The 19203-nt window shown below is 37.8% G+C and overlaps 1 protein-coding gene and 1 long non-coding RNA gene across 3 annotated transcripts; both read right to left on the bottom strand.

The window, feature by feature from the left end:
- Positions 1-669: 669 nt before the first annotated feature.
- On the bottom strand, positions 670-3116 carry LOC116053274. Its single transcript, XR_004105788.2, has 3 exons — positions 3032-3116; positions 1552-1720; positions 670-919 (listed from the first exon to the last, which is right to left on the bottom strand). It is a non-coding gene; the product is annotated as an uncharacterized LOC116053274 (long non-coding RNA).
- A 2112-nt stretch (positions 3117-5228) lies between these two features.
- Positions 5229-18671, bottom strand: LOC116053265 (E3 ubiquitin-protein ligase TRIM21-like). 2 transcript variants are annotated; one of them, XM_031304293.2, is made up of 14 exons: positions 18220-18671; positions 16289-16529; positions 15567-15781; positions 15230-15302; positions 15052-15143; positions 14844-14931; positions 14658-14746; positions 14285-14416; positions 9586-9681; positions 9402-9505; positions 9176-9284; positions 8881-9019; positions 8747-8773; positions 5229-6522 (listed from the first exon to the last, which is right to left on the bottom strand). In XM_031304293.2, exons 2-14 carry the CDS (start codon positions 16509-16511, stop codon positions 5978-5980), a joined length of 1932 nt encoding a protein of 643 aa, XP_031160153.1. In that variant the 5' UTR covers positions 16512-16529; positions 18220-18671; the 3' UTR covers positions 5229-5977. The 2 variants fall into 2 exon arrangements, with proteins under 2 accessions (XP_031160153.1, XP_031160154.1); XM_031304294.2 differs by lacking the exon at positions 18220-18671 and adding an exon at positions 16683-16726.
- Between the last annotated feature and the right edge of the window lie 532 nt (positions 18672-19203).

Here is a 19203-nt window from a genome sequence, read left to right as displayed (position 1 = left end):
GGACGAGTGTTCCCATTCAAGTTTATTCACGTTACGTTTAGAAATGTTACATATTGTACCTTTAAGCCATTTATTTGACAATACATCAAGCAAAACAAACAGGATTTTAATACAGATTTACAAAAATCTCGCAGTAATGAGATAGTACATGGATATACATGAGGGGAACATTAGTTTGACAGTAAGAGGATTACACAGAGTGGCATTATGAATTGAACTCAAAGAAAAGGAGACAAACGTTTAACGCATCCGTTAGGGTTCAAGAAAGTTTTTGAAAGAAGAAAGAAGCTTTAGCTGGAAATGTAAGACTTTAGATGAAATGTAATGTTTCCGTTCCTGCATGGCACATGTTTTTTTAATCATGCTCATCCCACAACATGGTACGAACAAATATGTAACATGTAATATGTAATATATATATGTATGTAATATAATGTAGTTTAAGAACAAAATGACATGCCAATGTTTTCTTATGTAAGCGAAAAAGGCGTTGTTTAACTAAGCTCGACAGAGGTTTTAGATGTCAGGCCAATAATTAGCCTGACATCTGGAATCCAATGTCTACTAACCTCCAAAAATGTGGCCTATTCTAAGCAGCATTTACATGCAGGGATTAGCACTCATGTCTGGCATTTGGCCGATGTACCTCTCAAAATGGACAGGACGGCACTGGTTTACAATCACATCACAAGCCACAATAACATAATTAATGTTAGGAACTACATTTCGAACTACACAATTGTTGTCAACCGTAACATAATAAAATGGTAGGGCTTTTGGACTGATGCATAAGTTACCTACTCTAGGATATAACAGTGGGCGGCCATAGCCTTGACAGATCTGCACGATAGATCCCTGATACCCGGGCTCGAAGAAGGACTGGTGAGGTCTGCCGCAGAGTCCACTGTTCCTTATGTACCTGTATAATGAGATGGCATTGATATAGTAAGACCTAGTTTTATGACACTCTGAAACATGTAAATAAAGTAAGTACATAAAATCATGTTCCTCTGCCTCTCTCTACCCACTGCTCTTAAATGCACAATGGTGTTTGCATTTTTCAGCATGCCAAAGGAAAACAACCAATCAGAGCCGAGGAGTCTCTAAAGTAGTGTCAATGAGAGCTTGTGAACTGCAGTCAAACGGTCAAACTAGGCAATGCTGATCAACACATTTTAGTGTAGGCTACCGTTTGTCTGTAAAGTGAAACAAGTTTGCTCAGCAGTGCTTGGTTTTGGCTCAACTGTTTTCACTTCAATATGGCAGCCGGGTCACAAACGTTTTTTTAATTTACAGCTAAACAGTAGTGTTTCTGAAAACATTTGAGGTGAAAAAGTTCACGAGATGTCATTGACACCGCGGCTCTGATTGGTTGTTTCCCTTATGCCATTTGGAGCAGTAGGAAGAGGAACAGGAGTTTTTCACAGATCATCTGTCTCATGTAGAACTGTCAGCACATAGTGACAGTTTGAGCAAATGGGACAAAAAAAGTTTTTTTTTTATTTTTTAGAAAAGCTACCAACTGTATGTAGCTTTAACCCTTTAACTCACATTTGCCAGTCACTCTTAGAGTTTCTGTTAAAGGGCTGGTTAATGATGTGTCTCCAAACAAATCTGTTGTACGCATTGTTGTCAGGGTTATACACACAGGGCGTATTGTTCCCATGAACAAGGGCAAGAGTAAACGTGATGGCGATCAGGAAAACAAGGTTCATCCCGTCTGGAGAGAAAGAGAAAGAATGAGAGTTTTGTTGTTTAAAAACAATATAAATGCATCAGTAATTGGTGCTGTAGATACAGCATCTAAAATGAACATCCACAAAGTGCAAAATGAAAGTCTCTGGTGAATCAATCAGCATTATCACGCTGGCTTGAAATGTTTTAAAGTGCTCATATTATGCTCATTTTCAGGTTCATAATTGTACTTAGAGGTTGTACCAGAATAGGTTTACATGGTTTAATTTTCAGAAAACACCATATATTTGTTGTACTGCACATTGCTGCAGCTCCTCTTTTCACCCTGTGTGTTGAGCTCTCTGTTTTAGCTACAGAGTGAGGCACCACACTTCTATTCCATCTTTGTTGGGAGTCGCACATGCGCAGTAAGTACTGCTAGCTAGTCAGAAGCAGAGTATGAGGGCGTGCCATGCTAGCAGCTAGGCGAGCATTATAACGTGTGTTACAAAGTGACGCACGTTTGTCACAGAAGTAAAGGCTGGACTACAATAGAGCTGTTTGGAGCAGTTTGTGAACAATGTTTTCTGTTGGAGATGGTAAGTCCCTTTGGGGTGGACTTTGGGCTTTTTCACTTTGTAAACCTATAACATGCACAAAAAAGATATATAACACAAGAAAGGAAAGGTAAAAAGCCAAAAAGCATAATATGAGCACTTTAAGATGATAGCATTTCAATATTTTATAGACAGATGTTCTGCCTTATTGCCATATAACTTCATATTTAAACATTTCAGTAATCTCACACGTTTAAGGAAGGTTGCATTTCTTAAAAAAAAAAAAAGAAAAAAAAAACTCAAAATTGACATATAGATGCAAGTCTCTCTACCTAACTTATTTTGATTCAACACTTTTTAATTATTTTGTTTGCCATCATTTATTTACAGTGTATGTTCCTCCACATATTTTCATCTGTATGTTGTATTTATTACTTTTATATTGTGTCACTATGTTCTGCACTGCTTTTGTTTTTTATTGTTAAGCACTTTGTGATGTCTGATCTAGAAAAAGTTTCTCTATAACTAAACTTATATTTAATATAGTTTGGCTCACCGGATGTGCATTACTGGGATAATGCCTGATTCCCTTCCTCTATCTCCGCTTTGCATGGACACTGTGGCTTAAACCCAGACCTTTTGTTCTTCCTATCCCCGAATTATTAAGTGCTGTAGCCAGAAATAGGTCTGGCAATGTGAGACTAGTCTAATAGGTAAACCATAAGAAGAAGAAAAACTGATTCTTATAATATAATAAAACTAAAAAACAATTGCTTTTGTGAGAGATGAGGTTTTCTTACCTGCTCTGATCAATCAGCCTGTGTATTATAAATGTTGCTGTGTCTGCTTGAGATCAATACCAAATGAAGTCTCTGACAGAAGTGCAGCAATATTTCTCCCTTTTTAAACCTCCTCTGGTCTTGTGACCATTTGATCACAACCAATCATTTTAGCCCAAAGAGATTAACAGCCAATTAAAATATTGCAAACTTACATTTCACCATATATGTCTATGATCATTACTGGATAAACTAATGTGCCAACACAAACCAAATGCTACATGCATTTCTGTAGTTGCGCATGACACAGGAGAAGAAACATACATTCTTCATTACTTGATTAAGATGTTAGAAAGCAGTGGGAGTGTAGCTGTAGTGGATCAATCTTCAAATGGCAATACCACAAAATCACAGCATGGATTGTTTTATTGTGTTCCCCAAGGTCTTAGTGTCTTAATGTGGTATTTTGGAGGGATTTCTGACCATTTTTATCAATTCTCGAGTGGTCAAAAATGGTTACATTTAGCACCAAATCTGTATTAACCAGTTATTGTATAACAAAAGTATCAACCCCAAAACTGATGCAATAACTTATAAGATATAATAGGGCATGGGAATGGGCATCATATACTTCCGTCATAATGTTCTAAGACGTGCTGGATGCTGTGACTTTTTGTAGTAACGCTGCATATTGTTTTCGCCTAGTTCAATCTTTTCACATTTTTTGTAGCCGTGGAGAATAAAGGATTGCTCAAATCCATTTCTCTTTAAAGGTGCCAATATTCTTCATACTGTACAGTCACCTTTTGGCTTGTGAAGCAACAGTGGAAGTTTAAAAAGTGCTTTTTCATGCGGTTTTAACTGTTTGCAGTGATGCAATAATGTTAAAGTGATATTGTGCAGCAACAGCAACCCGGCTGCTCCTTTCACTGACCCATCAGGTCAGCCGGATAGTTTGGGTATAAGATTAATTGAAAAAAAAGTGAGCCAGTCCATCTTAATATTTTACTCCTTTAATCTCATGGTCACCCTGTTTGTCTGAGTCAAAGTTTTGGTCTTCATGGACCAAGCTCAAGATGATATTAACAGATAGAAGGCCTCACCTTTGTCTCTCCGGCGAAGTGTAAAAATTAAACATAAATATTTTACCGAGGCAGACATACACCATAGCCTCGAAAAGAGTTCCCCAAAGTTGGTCAAGAGACATTCAATCTCTCTGTATCCATTTGGAGCAATAAGCCCAGCATTTCCTGCAATAAAGGAATTTGTTCTACGTGTATGAGGAGACTCCGGACCCCATTTACACTTGAAACATCTTGGTAGAGATGGGTGTCTTGAGATCAGATTTATTTTTTATTTACAAAAGTGTAAATTGCACAGAAGAAGCATCAACACAGGTTAAAAGGAGGTGGTCTGAGAAACATTGTAGCCAGGCAGATGTTATAAAGGTGTAAATGCATCTGCCTCTTCAAGATGTATAAGCTTTACTCCTTCTAACTGAAGATGATAAAACCATTGTTTACTAATATTGCTAACATGTAATTCATATGTGTTTGTGTTAGTTAAAGTCACTGTGGGTGAGACTTGGTAAGACAAGCCATGGCCCTTTTAAGTATATGCAAGACAACATTATCAGTAGACCATCCAGGTATATTTCTGCCTCCAAGACAGGTGCACATATTACAATCTGTTGTATCAAAATGACAGTGGTTCCCAACCTTACTGTCTTGTGATCCTTTATAGCCAATGTCTACTTGATTTACCTCAGAATCCCTCATACTGTACAGTCACATTTTGGCTCATGAAGCAACAATCTTCAATCTTCTTTAATTGTTTCTGGATATGGGACACTTGAAATGATTGAACACAAAGAGAAACAGGTCTGAAGAGTATGCATGGCTTTCAGTTACATCAATAAGTACAACTTCAAACATGTTTTATTCTTTTATTATTACCAAAACGTGAAAAATAAACTGAAAAATGTAAAAAATAAAAAATCCCCAAATGCCAGTTATCTTCATGTATTCTAACTTACTATAATGCATAAGGATTATATTTAAGTAACTTTATATATCCTGTCATTTCATATCAGGAACACCAGAAACCACATGATGACACAAATGGTTGAACATATAACATGATACAGAGGTAAAGAAGGACGTGGAAAGAATGTTTACAAAATGTTAACCTTATATGAAGTATAGAAAATTACCAGTGGTTAAATGTAACTGAGTACATTTACTCAAGTACTATACTTAAGCACACATTTGAGACACTTATAATTTGAGTATTTTCTTCTCCTGCCACTTCATACTTCTACTCCACTACATTTCAGAGGGAAATATTGTATTTTTAATCCACTACAATTATTTGACAACTTAAATTACTTCACAAATTAAGTTCCCCCCCCCCCCCCCGATTAGTTTATTCATTGATTAGTCGAATGACCGGAAATTAATTGGCAACTCGTTTGTCATTTTTCATGCAAAAACATTTTATGGTTCCATCTTCCAAATGTCAAAACGGGCTACTTTTCATTTGAATAGCTTAATTTTAATTTATATTGTACTACTCTTTTGACAAAAAAATGTGTGAAGGTGTCACTTTGAGCTCTGGGTAATTGTGATGGCATTTATGCCCATTATCAGAATGTTTACAAACCAAACAACCGATTAATTGAGAAAATAATCAGCATGTGAATCATCAAAATAATCATTAGTTGCAGTCCTATACAAAATAGTAAAAAAAATAAATAAAATAAATCACCCACCACCTTAACCAAATACAGGAGCAAAATTGGGTAAACAACCTTTAAACACCTTAGATACAGTAACTAGGCTAGAACACCAAATTAAACCCTTTGGTTCTGTCATGAAACACCATGTACACCTGAACTCAAACATTTCATATCGAAGAGGTGCATTCTAACTTTCAGTGCACCGGTAACACGTGCATTTTATGTAACTACTACTGCTTTCTCACAGCAGAGATAATCAGAGGATGAGAGTTATTCTCATTTTGTTTAAGATGTGGACTGAAATATGGGGAAATATCACCGCTGAACAAACACTCAGTAAACGAGTAGATGTGAGATCGAGTCGTCACATCATAAAAGGACAAGAGACCTTCATCATAATCCACAAACACCCCCACCTTCTGAGGTTTCTCCGTCAGTGAGAGGCTGGTGGGCGGTTCTGTCAGGGCTGCGTACTTTTTATCTTCGTAATGTACCGTAACCCAGTAACCGTTATCTGGCTTCAGCGAGAGTTTCCCCGTGCGGTTTGCATCACGTCTTGCCACACCCAGATCCCACCCTGTTTTGTTGCTGACCTCCACCTCCCAGTACGACTTCCCAGAGTTCAACCTGTTGAGCCCCAGGATGCTGCCGAACGTGTCAAACCTTTGTGGAGCATCAGGAACTATCTGGTTCTTTCCTCCATCTCTCACTGTTTTCAAATCAGGGGAAAGAACAAGGCACCGGTGTGCAGAGGCTGGATCCAGCTTTACATCCACTGCAGTGGAGGAAAAAAAATGGGAATAGAATGATGATGCACTTCATTTTGGTAATACTGTAATACTACACATACTGTATGTTGATGCTTAAGAATTTTAGTTTCAATTATTAAACTACAGCGGTCTTCAGATTCAACTGAGCCTCAACTAGTGCAGAAAATGTCCATCATTCTTCTGTGATAGAAGAATCAGTTTTTAGTGGGGTAGTGAAGGTGAAATATTGTACCAAAAATATATTTGGTGTTGGAAGGTATAGTCCTGCCATTTTATAACAATCAAAACTTACACACAATATCGATGTTCTACATGTAGAAACGTATCATTTTCTGAAACAAGATCACAGCTTTGTGATAGTTACTCCCAAGAAAAACCACAGAATCAGTTGTTTCAGGAAAAAAAATCCCCTAAAGAAACATGTTTATGTTCAAGTGACACAGTGGATGGTTTGGTAAAGAAATTGTCAGACTTGTTGCCCGTTTACAACCATGTGTCAGTGTGGTCCAAAACATAAAGGCGTGCTCATTGGGATTAAACTTGAAACGCACTCAAATGTTGGTGCTCTTGAAGAAAAATAGCTCAAAATCTTCAAACGTGCAAAAGAGGAAAAACTTCAGGCGTAGAGGAGCGAGAGTATTTGGGAGTTTTGATAAAAAGCCTTTTAGGGGTTACGTGGCTTGTTCATGACAATTTAAATAGGCAAGTTTTAACATGCAGGTTTTCTTCAGGCTGGCAAATGAAGAGACAACGCCTGAGCCTGACTGCTTTATGCATGCACTCAGGGGGTGTCGCCTAATTGGGTAATTTGGACAACAGGTGGAAGATAATGAGAGTTATTCCAGGAGTACTTCCCAAATATTTCACACAACTAAAACTCTATGGAAGTTAAATTAGGATAAACATGATCATTTACTCAAATAAAAACATAGGCTACTATACAGTAAGATTTGTATTGAAATAAATGTTTCACAATAAAGGAAATAGATTTCTTCATTTAGGTTTGCATTACATTAGAAAATATGACAGGTCTTTCTCTGGAGGAGTGTGCTCATATCCCTAATATAGCAGTTGGTTTGACCCATTCCAAATCCTAATTTCTTTGTAATCAATCATTACTGTTGCATGCATATACATTTAGCTTTTTATTGCATACATGTGTTCAGAGATTCTATCCTTAAGGCATCTTTATGTGCATCAAGACATACCCGCAGATATACCCGCAAAGGTGGCGTTATAGAAATTTCTCAGATTCTATGTCCTGAAATCATGAAATGTTGTAGTTTCAAAGACATTGGAGGTACCTAAAGAAGCTTGCTGAGCTTCTTTCGTCACATACATTCCCTCTGTGTGCTGAAAGATAATATTTATTTTATGGTTGGGGCTCATCTATAAGACATGAGGGAGAAAGCTGTTCCTAAATTAGGGTCACTTTTTAAAAAAGCCCATTTGGAATGAATAATGAATCTATTTGTTTGTGTGCTGTACTGTGTTACATACAGATAGATACACATGTTTGAGTCTTATGTAATCAACCACTACAGTTAAATTGTCAGGCTTTTTTATAATTCATTGATATCATGTAATAAATAACATGAACTCTGGCTCTATCTTTGAGTCAATGTGAGGACTATCGGCCTCTATCTCAAAGTCTGTTGTATCACATTTGCCTTCATCTTTGAAACTGCCCAGTATATTTCTTTTTAAATGGGGAGAATGAAAGGAATGGTAATGTTGTTCTTTCAGATTTTCAGAACTTAATGCAACAGTATATGCTAAATAAAGAAATTGATTTCAGACATTTTTTGTGGATTTATTGAAATACAAGTTTAATCAGCAAATAATCATGTTTAGCCTTATTTAACTTTTTTCTTGGAGTTTTTTAGTTTAATTTGTGAGATCTTTGGGAAGTACTCCTTGCATGACTCTCATTATCTCCCACCTGTTGTCCCAATTACCCAATTAGGACACACCGCTGAAGAAAACCTGTCACAGTTGAAACCAGTTGATATTCTTAATTGTCATGAGCAAGCCATGTAACCTACAAAGGCTTTTATTTTTATATATATATATATATATATATATATATATATATATATATATATATATAATTTTTATTTTAAGGTTTAAAAGAAAGCTGTTTTCTTTTAAACCGTAACCACAATTGTTCCCTAACCAAAATGTCTTCCTGTTTAATAAGTCAACATTTTAATGTTTTGAGTCACACACCTGCAAATGTGGGAATCCTCTTGAGTTCTGTGGAAAGAGAAATTGTATTCAAACAATTGACTATGAATTAAATACAGACATGAATTAACTTAAACTTTAATATACAAACCTTGATAAACTTAAGGCGTACTCACCAACAGACGAGAGTTTTTCCAGTTTGCAGTGAATTTCTTCCATCATGTTTGATGTTGTAGTTCTTAGCGACCCGAAGCAGAATGAAGTGTCAACAGTGACACTTTTCCAATCTTGATATTCTTTCAGGCCTGGAGAAACCTGTGTGAGAAATGTCCTTTAATCACTATAAAATCATTTTAATGAATCAGAAATACAAAACAGGTGGAAAAATACTTGAGCAGAGAGTGAATATTGGTTTAGACATCTAGCAGAATAAAAGCATAATGACTTACTCCAAAAGCTTGGATGTCTCACCTGCAAGTCTGGCTTTTTGTCCAACTCATCAATGGTCTTTCTGAGTTTGTCAATTTCATTTTGCAGCTTCTGGACTAGATCTTGTGCCTCTCTCTTCACTCTCTTTCTCCTTAAAATAGCATACAGTACATCAGGCATTGGTTAGATTTATTCACTGATTATTCACCTAACTGTGGTGTTCATATCGTATATTACTGGTTTATATTCTGAGCCATGCATGACTGACCTCTCGTCCAGAGGTTGAAGGGCTTTCTGCCGTGTGTTCTCCACGACTCTCATCACCTCTGAGAACACGTTGTTGATCTCCAGCCATTCAGCATCCAAGCTGCCCTGAAAAGAGTAGCAGACATTCAGGATGTTAAAGAAACGTTAATCAAAACTCAAAAAGTAAATAATCTACTGCCGCTCACCTTGCAGGTTTTTACAGATGATGTGACTTCAGCCATCTTTTGTTCTCTTGTCTGAATTTCCAGCTGTAAATCAGCCCTCATCCTGTCTTGTCTTGCCTTGATTGAAGAGAAAAAGTACTTATTGGTATGCACACATTGTAGTGACCACTTGCATACACACACACACACACACACACAAGTACAATAACAGCATTAATGCAAGAATTGGGATTTATAAAAAGCAAACTTGCTGGGTAAATAAGGGGTCCTTCATGGACACTCTGACCCAGGCATACACACAGAAACGGGTGAAATGAGAAACGGCAACACGGACGGCAAATGGATGAAACACGTGAAACTGAGACAATTGTGTGAAATAAATCGAAATATTGCCTCTTATTTAGGGCTGAACGATTAATTGCATTTGCGATAATATCGCGATATGTTAAAACGCGATTTCCTAATCGCAAAGGCTGCGATTTGGTCACGTGACTCGCAAGAGCTAATCAGTCTGCACTCCGCAGAAAAAGCATCAACTTAGCACGCTCGCTATGCCGTACCTTGAGCTGATTTCTGATTTCAAACAACTCTGAGTTGTAGTTTAAAACGTTTACAGCCATTTTAATAAAATGAAGGGTTTTATTCTGGCTTGAGTCCATACATGCAGTTAATGGATACAGGCACGCAGAACTGAAGGCTCGGTTGGCAACGATTAGCTCTGATTAGCGGTTAGCTCCGGTTAGCGGTTAGCTCCGTTATAAAGATATGAGTGGAGGAGCTGCCACTGAGAGGGGTAACAATCAGACTGATAAATGACGTGCGGGGAGCAGCGTGGCCGCGGTGTTTCAACAGTTTTATTAGTACAGTTAATCCCACGGCAAGAACACCAGCAACTAGCTAGCTAACGTAACGATAGCCTCTCTGAACAAGTGCAACGTTCTGTGTCATGCACACGGCACGCAACTTCACGAGGGGGAGGGGCTGGAGGCAGCTCCTCTCTGTGCACTGTAAAAAAAAATACACGTGTGTGTGTGTGTGTGTGTGTGTGTGTGTGTGTGTGTGTGTGTGTGTGTGTGTGTGTATACTATATACTATATTTTTACTTATTTAACTGTCTAGTGTGTAATTGTGTGTTGTTCATACTATAAAATGATTTATTGTTTGTCTTTGTTGAATAATACAGAAGACAAAGAGCTTAAAAAAATAATCGAATATCGAATCACAATTGCAATATTTGGGAAATAAATCACAATTAGATTATTTTCAAAATTCAGCCCTACTCTTATTGATGATATGAAGAATTCACAAAGACATTCTTACAATTAATATCCTACACAAACACCTGTTTAATCTCTCTGCAGTGAAAAACAGACACAAAAAACAAGATACTATCGTAAATTCAAATGAAGATATATTTGCAAAAAAATGTTCTGTAGCCTAATTATATTGGCATGTTATGGAATTTATTCTCGTAAATAATACGATAAACAGGACAAATAGGCCTAATGTTTACACTGATGCTGTTTTTCGATGCCTCCGTCTGGCAGAGCACGTTGTTTTAATGTGGTCATCATATACAGTATAATAGTGTTTTATACAGTGTTTATTTTTATGGCTTTAAATTGTTTTATTTTTGTTTTAAATGATTAGATTTATTGTCGGACTAAAACATGTTTTAACCATTGTGAAAGGTGCAATAGAAATAAAGTTTTTTTTAATTACATGTTCCTTGCGCAGAAGATTAATTCTGACATCTTTAGCTTTTTAGATACAATCAAATTGATGGGTATAAAATGGCATGCCATCACCATGCTTAATGACGCCCAATGGCTGATTTTGCACTGTTGGAAGATGTAGCAAATGGAGGCAGACAGCAAGAAGACTTGCTGACAAACGAGGACGAGTGGCCTCAGAGCCGGTTCCGACTTCCTCGAGCTGTCCTGTTGACTCTGTGCTGTTTTGGGCCCAGCTTTACAGAGAGGAGCACTCGGTGAAACCATGCCGTGCCGGTCCCACTAAGACGGGTCAGCTCCGTTGTCCCATGGCAAAAACACTTTTTCGATGTAGCGCTAGGCGCTTTTTCTGCATCAACTTTAATATTGGATCATTTATTTTTAAATTCGTGACGTTAACTGCGTCTGCAACATGTTGCCACTCTACAGCTTTTTTGGAATTGGTAATGCCCACACTGTGCCCTCCAAACATCTTATGCTCTTTTCCATCTCTCCAAAAAGAACTACGACTTCACATTGAGTGAAATTCCTTTTCTTTGTTTTCCTCTCTGCGCATGTCGATATGAATAAATATTAATCAGGGGCGTTTCACTGACTATTTATAGGCAACTATGGGTGTGACATGAAGCTGCCAAAGCTGCGCCACATTTACATTTTTTTTTTTTTTTTTTTACATGTCATTTAGCTGACGCTTTTATCCAAAGCGACTTCCAATTAAGTGCTTTCAACCTTGAAGGTGCAAACTCCAGACAACAAGTAGTAAGTGCAAGTACATTAGCTTTAAATAAGCAAAACTACAAAGAGCCATATGAAAGTGCAGCTTCAAGAATATATATATATTAGGGCTGTCAATCGATTAAAAAAAAAAATCGAATTAATTACATACTCTGTGATTAATTAATCTAAATTAATCGCATACATAAATTTTGCCCGGTGCCTTAACCGATACTTTTTAAGAAAGTAAAAAAAAAGAAAAAAAAAGAAGGGTACTAAACAACAGTCGGCAACATTAAAGAACAGCTTGTTTATTGCTAGGCCATATGGTCAAAATTAAATGATTTAATAATAATGTAATAACTATAACAATAACTTATTTCACTAGTAAATTGCTGTTGAATGAGAAAAACAACCACCAGATAGGAAAAGGGCATTTAACAACAACTTTGAATGCACCACGAGACTGTAGGTTACCAGTTTCATTGAACGCACCGTCTGTGTTTTTCCGACAACGGCAGCTGCAGATTGTTACATCCTGGTGTTGAATCCTCTACAGTAAAACACAGTCACACTTTACACCGTTTAGCGTTAGCTGTCAGCATTGCAACCGTGTTTAATCCAGCTACTAGCTAGCGGTAGGCTAACGTTAGCTGCTGTTGAGTATAGTGTTAACTAGCATCACGTGCAGCGATGTTTCTGTTGCCTGTAACGTCTGTAACTGTTTCAGAGCATCCGAGAGAAGCGCAGACATATCAGTGGCACCGAAATGAGGCGCCGAAGTCCGCGTTGCTATTCGGTCTGGTAGATACAGGTCGTGAAGGCACCTGTGCCGTATTAGCACCGGATTTCGGTACCCAACCCTATTCAGGAAGAAGATTTTTAAGTTTTAAGTAAATGTTCCAATTAATGATCCAGGCAGCGCATTCTCGTCTCCCTCTTTCATTTTACAGTCGAATGGTGGCTAGAACGGCTCTGGGTCAAAGTTCAATATGGAATGGATTAATCTGCGTTATTTTTTTTAACGCGCTATTTTTTCCTACATTAATTATCGAAACAGGACAGCAAACTGTCGGGATTTCGTTGAGTGATTTGTTGTCCCTTGCTGTGAGGGGGCAGCAAGCAAATTGGCTGATGCAGAGCGGAGTGGAGCAAATTGTGATTTATAAAGGGAAACCATAGGACGTGCGTGCACACGGTTTTATAAATCAGAATATTTATTTTTGTACTCACGTCCTATGTTTCATCCGTACGCCACTTCTAATAATAATAATAATAATAATATAAAAAATAATAATAATAATATAGTTCACTTCTGACGCAAATTTGCCGCACGGTTTTATAAATGAGGCCCCACGTATTGGTTGATTTCACTGAAAACAACAAATGTCAACCTGCTGGTGGACTAGAGAAAACAAATCAGGGATCAGGCACTACGATACAACATCTGGTAACCATGAATTTCTGTAAAAAAAATTCTGCCAATCTATTTAGTAGATGTTGAGCCATTTCACTGAACGAGGGAAACATTTGATCTCATGGTGGCGTTAAATAAAAAGTCAGAGGATCACCCAAATCAGTAGAATTCGTCTTCTGGGGACCATGATTCTCTAAAAACAGATATATGCATATGAATGCAGAATCTGTAGGCAACGGGCCATGATTTTGGTATCTAAAGTGTTCTGGTTTTCTGTTTGTAGTCCATTTATGGTCCAAGCAGTATTGACCAATCACATTTGAGCAGGCTTTAGCCTAGATGTTCCATGTACATTTGTTTTTCTAACTTTTTTAACTCTGTGTTTGATGTGTGTCTCTGTTGTTACTCTTGCAGCAATTTCTCTCTGTCCAAAACGAATTTCTCCTTAGGGAGACTAATAAAGAGACTTTTTGACTTTGAATGCATTGGCCGTAATGCAATCACAGAACTCATCGGCTATCGCCTGACGACAATTTAGGTTTTATTAGTCTAACATTTATTTATTTGTGAAACAGTGTGGTCGTGGAAGTCGTCTCTCAACTCCATTTGTGTGTCTCAAGTTGCTAATCAGACTATAAACATTATTATTTATTATTATCTGTTGCCCACAGAGCTCAATCATCCTCAGACTGATAGCCTATGGGTTCCGCCATTCGGGGGACCATAAATATCTCGACCAAATTTCATGGAGATTCAAGAGTGGTGTGGACTGACTGACCAACAGACATTGCATCCCTTCAGCCACACCGCTAGTTTTGGCTAATAACAATACACTCTATTAGTAGAAGTTCAGTACCTTTTGCCGTTTGTGAGCCTCCCTCTCTATCTCCCTCTCCTTCTCTCTCTCCTTCTCCTTTTCTGTGTCATTTGGTGGGACTGTTGTTTCCTGAACTGTGGTTGTTGGAAGATCCCAGACCAGTTGCCCCACCTAAAGGATGAAAGCACTCAATGCAAGCTGGACCAAATGATAATAAAACTTCTCAGTCTGCAATGGATCTATTAAGGAAAATATCTTTGAAAGTGGTGCATGGTTACAAAACACAATTCTATAAAATGATATCCAAAAACTAGTTCTATGCAAATGCATCTGTACAAAAGAAGTGATTCACAGGATGAAACTGGATTTGCTCTCCAGCGCGACATTGAAACAAGTCGAGAATCTGCTGTACCTGCTGCGCACTGGTGGAGAAATCAAGCGCTCGACGAGCGTTGGTGGTGGTTTGATGTGTTGTGCTGAAGTGCTGTGGAGTTTCAAACACTGCAGAGAAAGAAGTTGGTGACCGTCAAACAAAGCTACTTTGAAACGTCTCTATATGTTGTTCCAGTTCTGAATGAATTACAGTGATAGAGCATACGCTGTTTGTCGGTCTGCTTCACTGTGACTTCTGCGGCTGTGGGATTTGCTTGGGTGCTGAGGATCTGAGACACCGGCATCAGCAAAGGCTGTCAGAGAAAAGTGGAAGATGAGATTTTATGGGTCTTACTCAACAACGCATTGTTAACTTTTCCTGATCACTCAATATTTCCACGACACATCAACCTGTTTTTGCATAAATCTCTTACCTGTACCTGTGCACCATTGGCGAAATCAAGCGCTCGATGAGTTTGGTCTGAGTATGTGACCGTTTGCAGAGATTGCTGTTCATTTCCCATCACTGTAGGGAAAGAGGACGGGTAACTGTTAAACACAGCTGCATTGTGTAACTCCCAGTGATGAATAAACTATGATTAAAATGCATACTTGATTTCATCATCTTTAGTACAGTTTCTGTGTCTGCAGGCATCTTTGGGGTGGTGAGGTTTGAAGACGTAATCTGTCCCAGAGAGGCAGGAAACAAGATTTTAAGGGTTTTATTTGGCGCTTACGTACATCAACTTAATTTGTTAAAAAAAATACTCTTACATTAATTTGTTCATTCAACATTCCATGCCACTCATCTGTGTTTATCAACCTTGCTGTCTTGAATTCAATTATCCTATAACTCTAATATCCATAATGATTTTTGTTTTTATATAACAGATAACTTATAAACAAGCTTTGTCCTCAATTGATAATGCAATTTTTTGCTTGCATATACCTCCTTCTTGACTGGAGTAATCCAGTTAATTGGTCCACTGTCCTTTGGAGGAGATTCTTCCCAGTGATTTCCCCAGCGGCACTGTTCACTCTCTTGGATCCTCATTCCCTTTGGCGTGCATCCCATCATCCCCTGGTGAGTTCTCAGGCCATGGTAAGACGTCATTTTGGACCAACCACAGTGGCAAACCTGGAGGCTCATGTCTGATGAAAAGTCTGTTTAAGATAGTATTGAAGAATCAATTTCCACATTACAACATAAAGCCTACCGAATAGCTCTTTTGGAGAAAAAACATATTTCCTTAAATAAAAATAAGAAAATTGTTCCTTTTCCCAAGTAAATGCTGTATTTAAAGATGCAAAAACACAGCCATGTTATATTCAGTATTTAGGAGAAAATGGGGAAAACCAATGTGTGGTTCATTGTACTGTGAAGTTAAGTGGAGTTAACACTGATATGGCGGGGGTGAAAGTAATGACTACATTTCCTTTCAGGGTTTCTTTGAATCCATTGGCTGTCCAACAAAGAAGATTGTCATTGCAGAGCAGAAATTTCTTTTAATGAGGTTTTTGTTGGCCCACTCTTTTACGGATTCTTTTGCGACTCATATTTCCTACATTTGTCCATTTGCAGCAGGTAAATTCGAGACACTGGTGATAAAAATAGTACATAACTAAGGGCCATAGATGAATTCAAAGAAGAATCACTTGTGTCCCACTCACCAGACTTGTAAGAAGGGGTGACGATATTCATCAAAGGATCTTCTACTTTGATTGGAGGTCCCATGAAGGTCAACTTAGGAATGTAACTGTTAAATCTGAATTGGTCACTCTCAGGGATACTCATTCCCTTCGGTGTGCATCCCATCTTCCCCTGGTGGGTTCTCAGGCCATGGTAGGTCGTAACTTTGGACCAGCCGCAGCAGTTGCAAACCTGGAAGCTCATGTCTGATGTGTTGCGTAACTGTAGAAGTTAAATGTACATTTTTATCCGTCAAAGATGGGTTTCTTTTTCATGCATTCTTCTATTATGTAACAGATTTGGATGGAATGGTGGAAATTATTTGTTTTTGCCACAAATAGTATTTGTTTTTTTGTGGCAGAAATAATTTTTTACCAGTGTCCATCAGAGGCTTTTTTGGTGCATCATGTCAGCAGATAACCTTTTGTCTTTAGAAAGAACGTAAGTACACATATTTGAGTGTGAACATACTCTGTTTTGACATCTGTCTCAAAGAATAATTCCCACGGAGGGACATTTTGATAAGAAATAAAACCCAATTTGAAACGTTTAATGCTTAAGTGATAAATCACCCATACCTTTTTTATGTTAGATCTACTGTTGAATGTCTGTCTAAATCAATTAATTTCTTTCATATCAGTGGTTATTTATTTGTCTGTACTGTTTGCAACCTGGATGTGTAGGACTGAGATTGGACAGTGTTTAGTCGCCCTCTAGCGGTACTCTAGAGTACTGTACAGTATGTACAATACTCTAAAGTACCACTTTACCACACACTGCCAGACACAACCAGGAAACAAATAAGGAATAGTATGAATTTTTACTGCAGAAAGTTAGATGTCGATGTGGATAACCTCTCCTCTAAAAAATTTTTTGCCAGTGTCATTAAGAGGCGTTTTTGAAATGGGATTAAATCAAGTTTAACTGATGGGAGAAAATCTTGAAATAAGATTAGATAATATCAAACTGTATTGATCCCAGGAAGGGACATGTTGCATGGCAGAAGCACAAGAAGAACAGAGAGGCACAAGATACAGATGAATTGAAAAAACTTACAGAAAAAAAAAGATAAACCAAAGTGGCATAGATATTTGGGATAATTATGTATACATAATTATGTAAAACATAATAGTATGTTTTGCATAATAAATTACATCAATCAATGTGAAAAAGTTTGTATATACATATTTCCTATATACTAATTGTTCAACAAATACTATCTGTGTTAGATAAGTTGGCACAAAGTTTGGGAATGCACACATAGCATCGCTTTAAACCAATCCGTAACAGTTTTGATACAGTTTTGCATTGATACTATGTCGACTATGGACTAGAATCAGTTAATATCAACTCTGACAGCAGAACACGAGCTAAATATAACATTCATCATAAGAAACGTTATTGATATCACTCTGACAGCAGAACAGCCCATTAAACAATTAAACTACTTCACACACAATCATTATGTTCCGTGTATTTTGTACACACCCTGAAACCTGTGGTTTACCACAGGTCAGTTTATTTGCATTACTGCCCTACCTGTTTTAATTTGACTGTCAGCCACTATCTATCTAAGTTGCTTGCACTGCTGAGTGTTATACAACCTGGGAAGCTGTAGACTTTATGGGACACACATCTGAAATCGCTCTTTTTGACAAACATTTATGTTTGAATAATACAATAAACTGCCCTCTAATAACTTTTTATAAACACGTCTTAAAGTCAAATTGCATTGAGGCATAAACGGATTTTAATATTAGGCCTATTTCCCTTTTCAACTGGCATTATATTTTTGCCAAACAGGAACTGAGCATATACGTGTTATGATTTTATTCATGTTGCATCATAACTCAATTAAACATCACCAGGTGCTTTAAAGTTAAAAGAAGAAAGCTGTCCAGCAGCAGCTTACCTTGCGCTCTCTAACCTCGATGCTCCTCTGAGTGATCTGTCTTTTTCATTTCTCGTCTCTTTCCATCCGTTCATCATGTTTCAGTTTCGATTCAGCCAAAACAATCCTAAAGCTTTTCTTTTAATCGTCCCACTCGCGACTTGCAACATAAAATGTCGTGTTATTAAGCAACACTCATCTATGTGTGTTGAGCTTACATACTGTATGATTTAAAAAAAAAAATCACAATAATGTATAGTTTAAAAAAGGTGGACAAGGAATCTTGATTTTCCCTGTGCACTGACTAAAAAGGTAGTAGCCCAATAGGCCATACTACTGGGATTGCATACAGTATACCAAATACTTTTAGCTTACACAGGAGTTTATACAGCATCTCTGACATGTTTATCTGAAAACATTTAAACATGTACTGTATAATGAGTTCAGGAGTAGGCTAAATTCCAGTGGTGGAAGGAGTAGAGCTTAGATCAGCCCAAAAAATCAAGCCCGAACCTGCCCGAGCCCGAGCCCGTTGTGTCCGAGCCCGGCCCGGCCAGACACATTAACTGTAATTATGAATGGAACGGATCGCAAGTGGATCCGAATGAAGAAACGTAAAAAAAAAAAAAAAAGAAACAATGATGAACAACATATTGTTGTCACTGCCCAGGACTTGTTTAAACTGCTTCCATACCTCCGACTTTCCTCCACACTTGCTCAAAGTTAATTCTCCTGTTTTTCTTTTTTTCTTTACATCTTCAAGCTCCCGGTGTGATGTGTGCGAGAGGAGGAGACTCCGCGCATGACACGTGCTGCATTTTGTAACTGCAGCCTAACTTTTGTACACATTTGTTACTTTTATATAGCCTATATATATATATTTATTATATTTCTGATTATGGCATAGCTATCTCCCCACCCAAATAGGATAATAAGGTAATGGATAAAAAAAAAAAAAAAACCGGACCTCGGGTCGGGCTCGGGCTCGGGCTTGGGCCGAGAATC

This window comes from Sander lucioperca, chromosome 17 (genome assembly GCF_008315115.2).
Source record: "Sander lucioperca isolate FBNREF2018 chromosome 17, SLUC_FBN_1.2, whole genome shotgun sequence".
Lineage (NCBI taxonomy): Eukaryota > Metazoa > Chordata > Actinopteri > Perciformes > Percidae > Sander > Sander lucioperca.
The sequence above is the reverse complement of the archived record's forward strand: the minus strand, read 5'-3'. Positions and strand labels throughout refer to the sequence as shown.

What these genes read in the sequence shown, in the direction of transcription:
- LOC116053265 (XM_031304293.2), bottom strand. Translation starts at nt 16,511, where the DNA reads ATGAGCTTCCAGGTTTGCAACTGCTGCGGCTGGTCCAAAGTTACGACC. An exon ending in CTTCAACCTCTGGACGAGAG is followed by an intron (nt 9,285 to 9,401) that starts GTCAGTCATGCA and finishes TGCTATTTTAAG; the next exon opens with GAGAAAGAGAGTGAAGAGAG. An exon ending in ACAAAAAGCCAGACTTGCAG is followed by an intron (nt 9,020 to 9,175) that starts GTGAGACATCCA and finishes TTTCTCACACAG; the next exon opens with GTTTCTCCAGGCCTGAAAGA.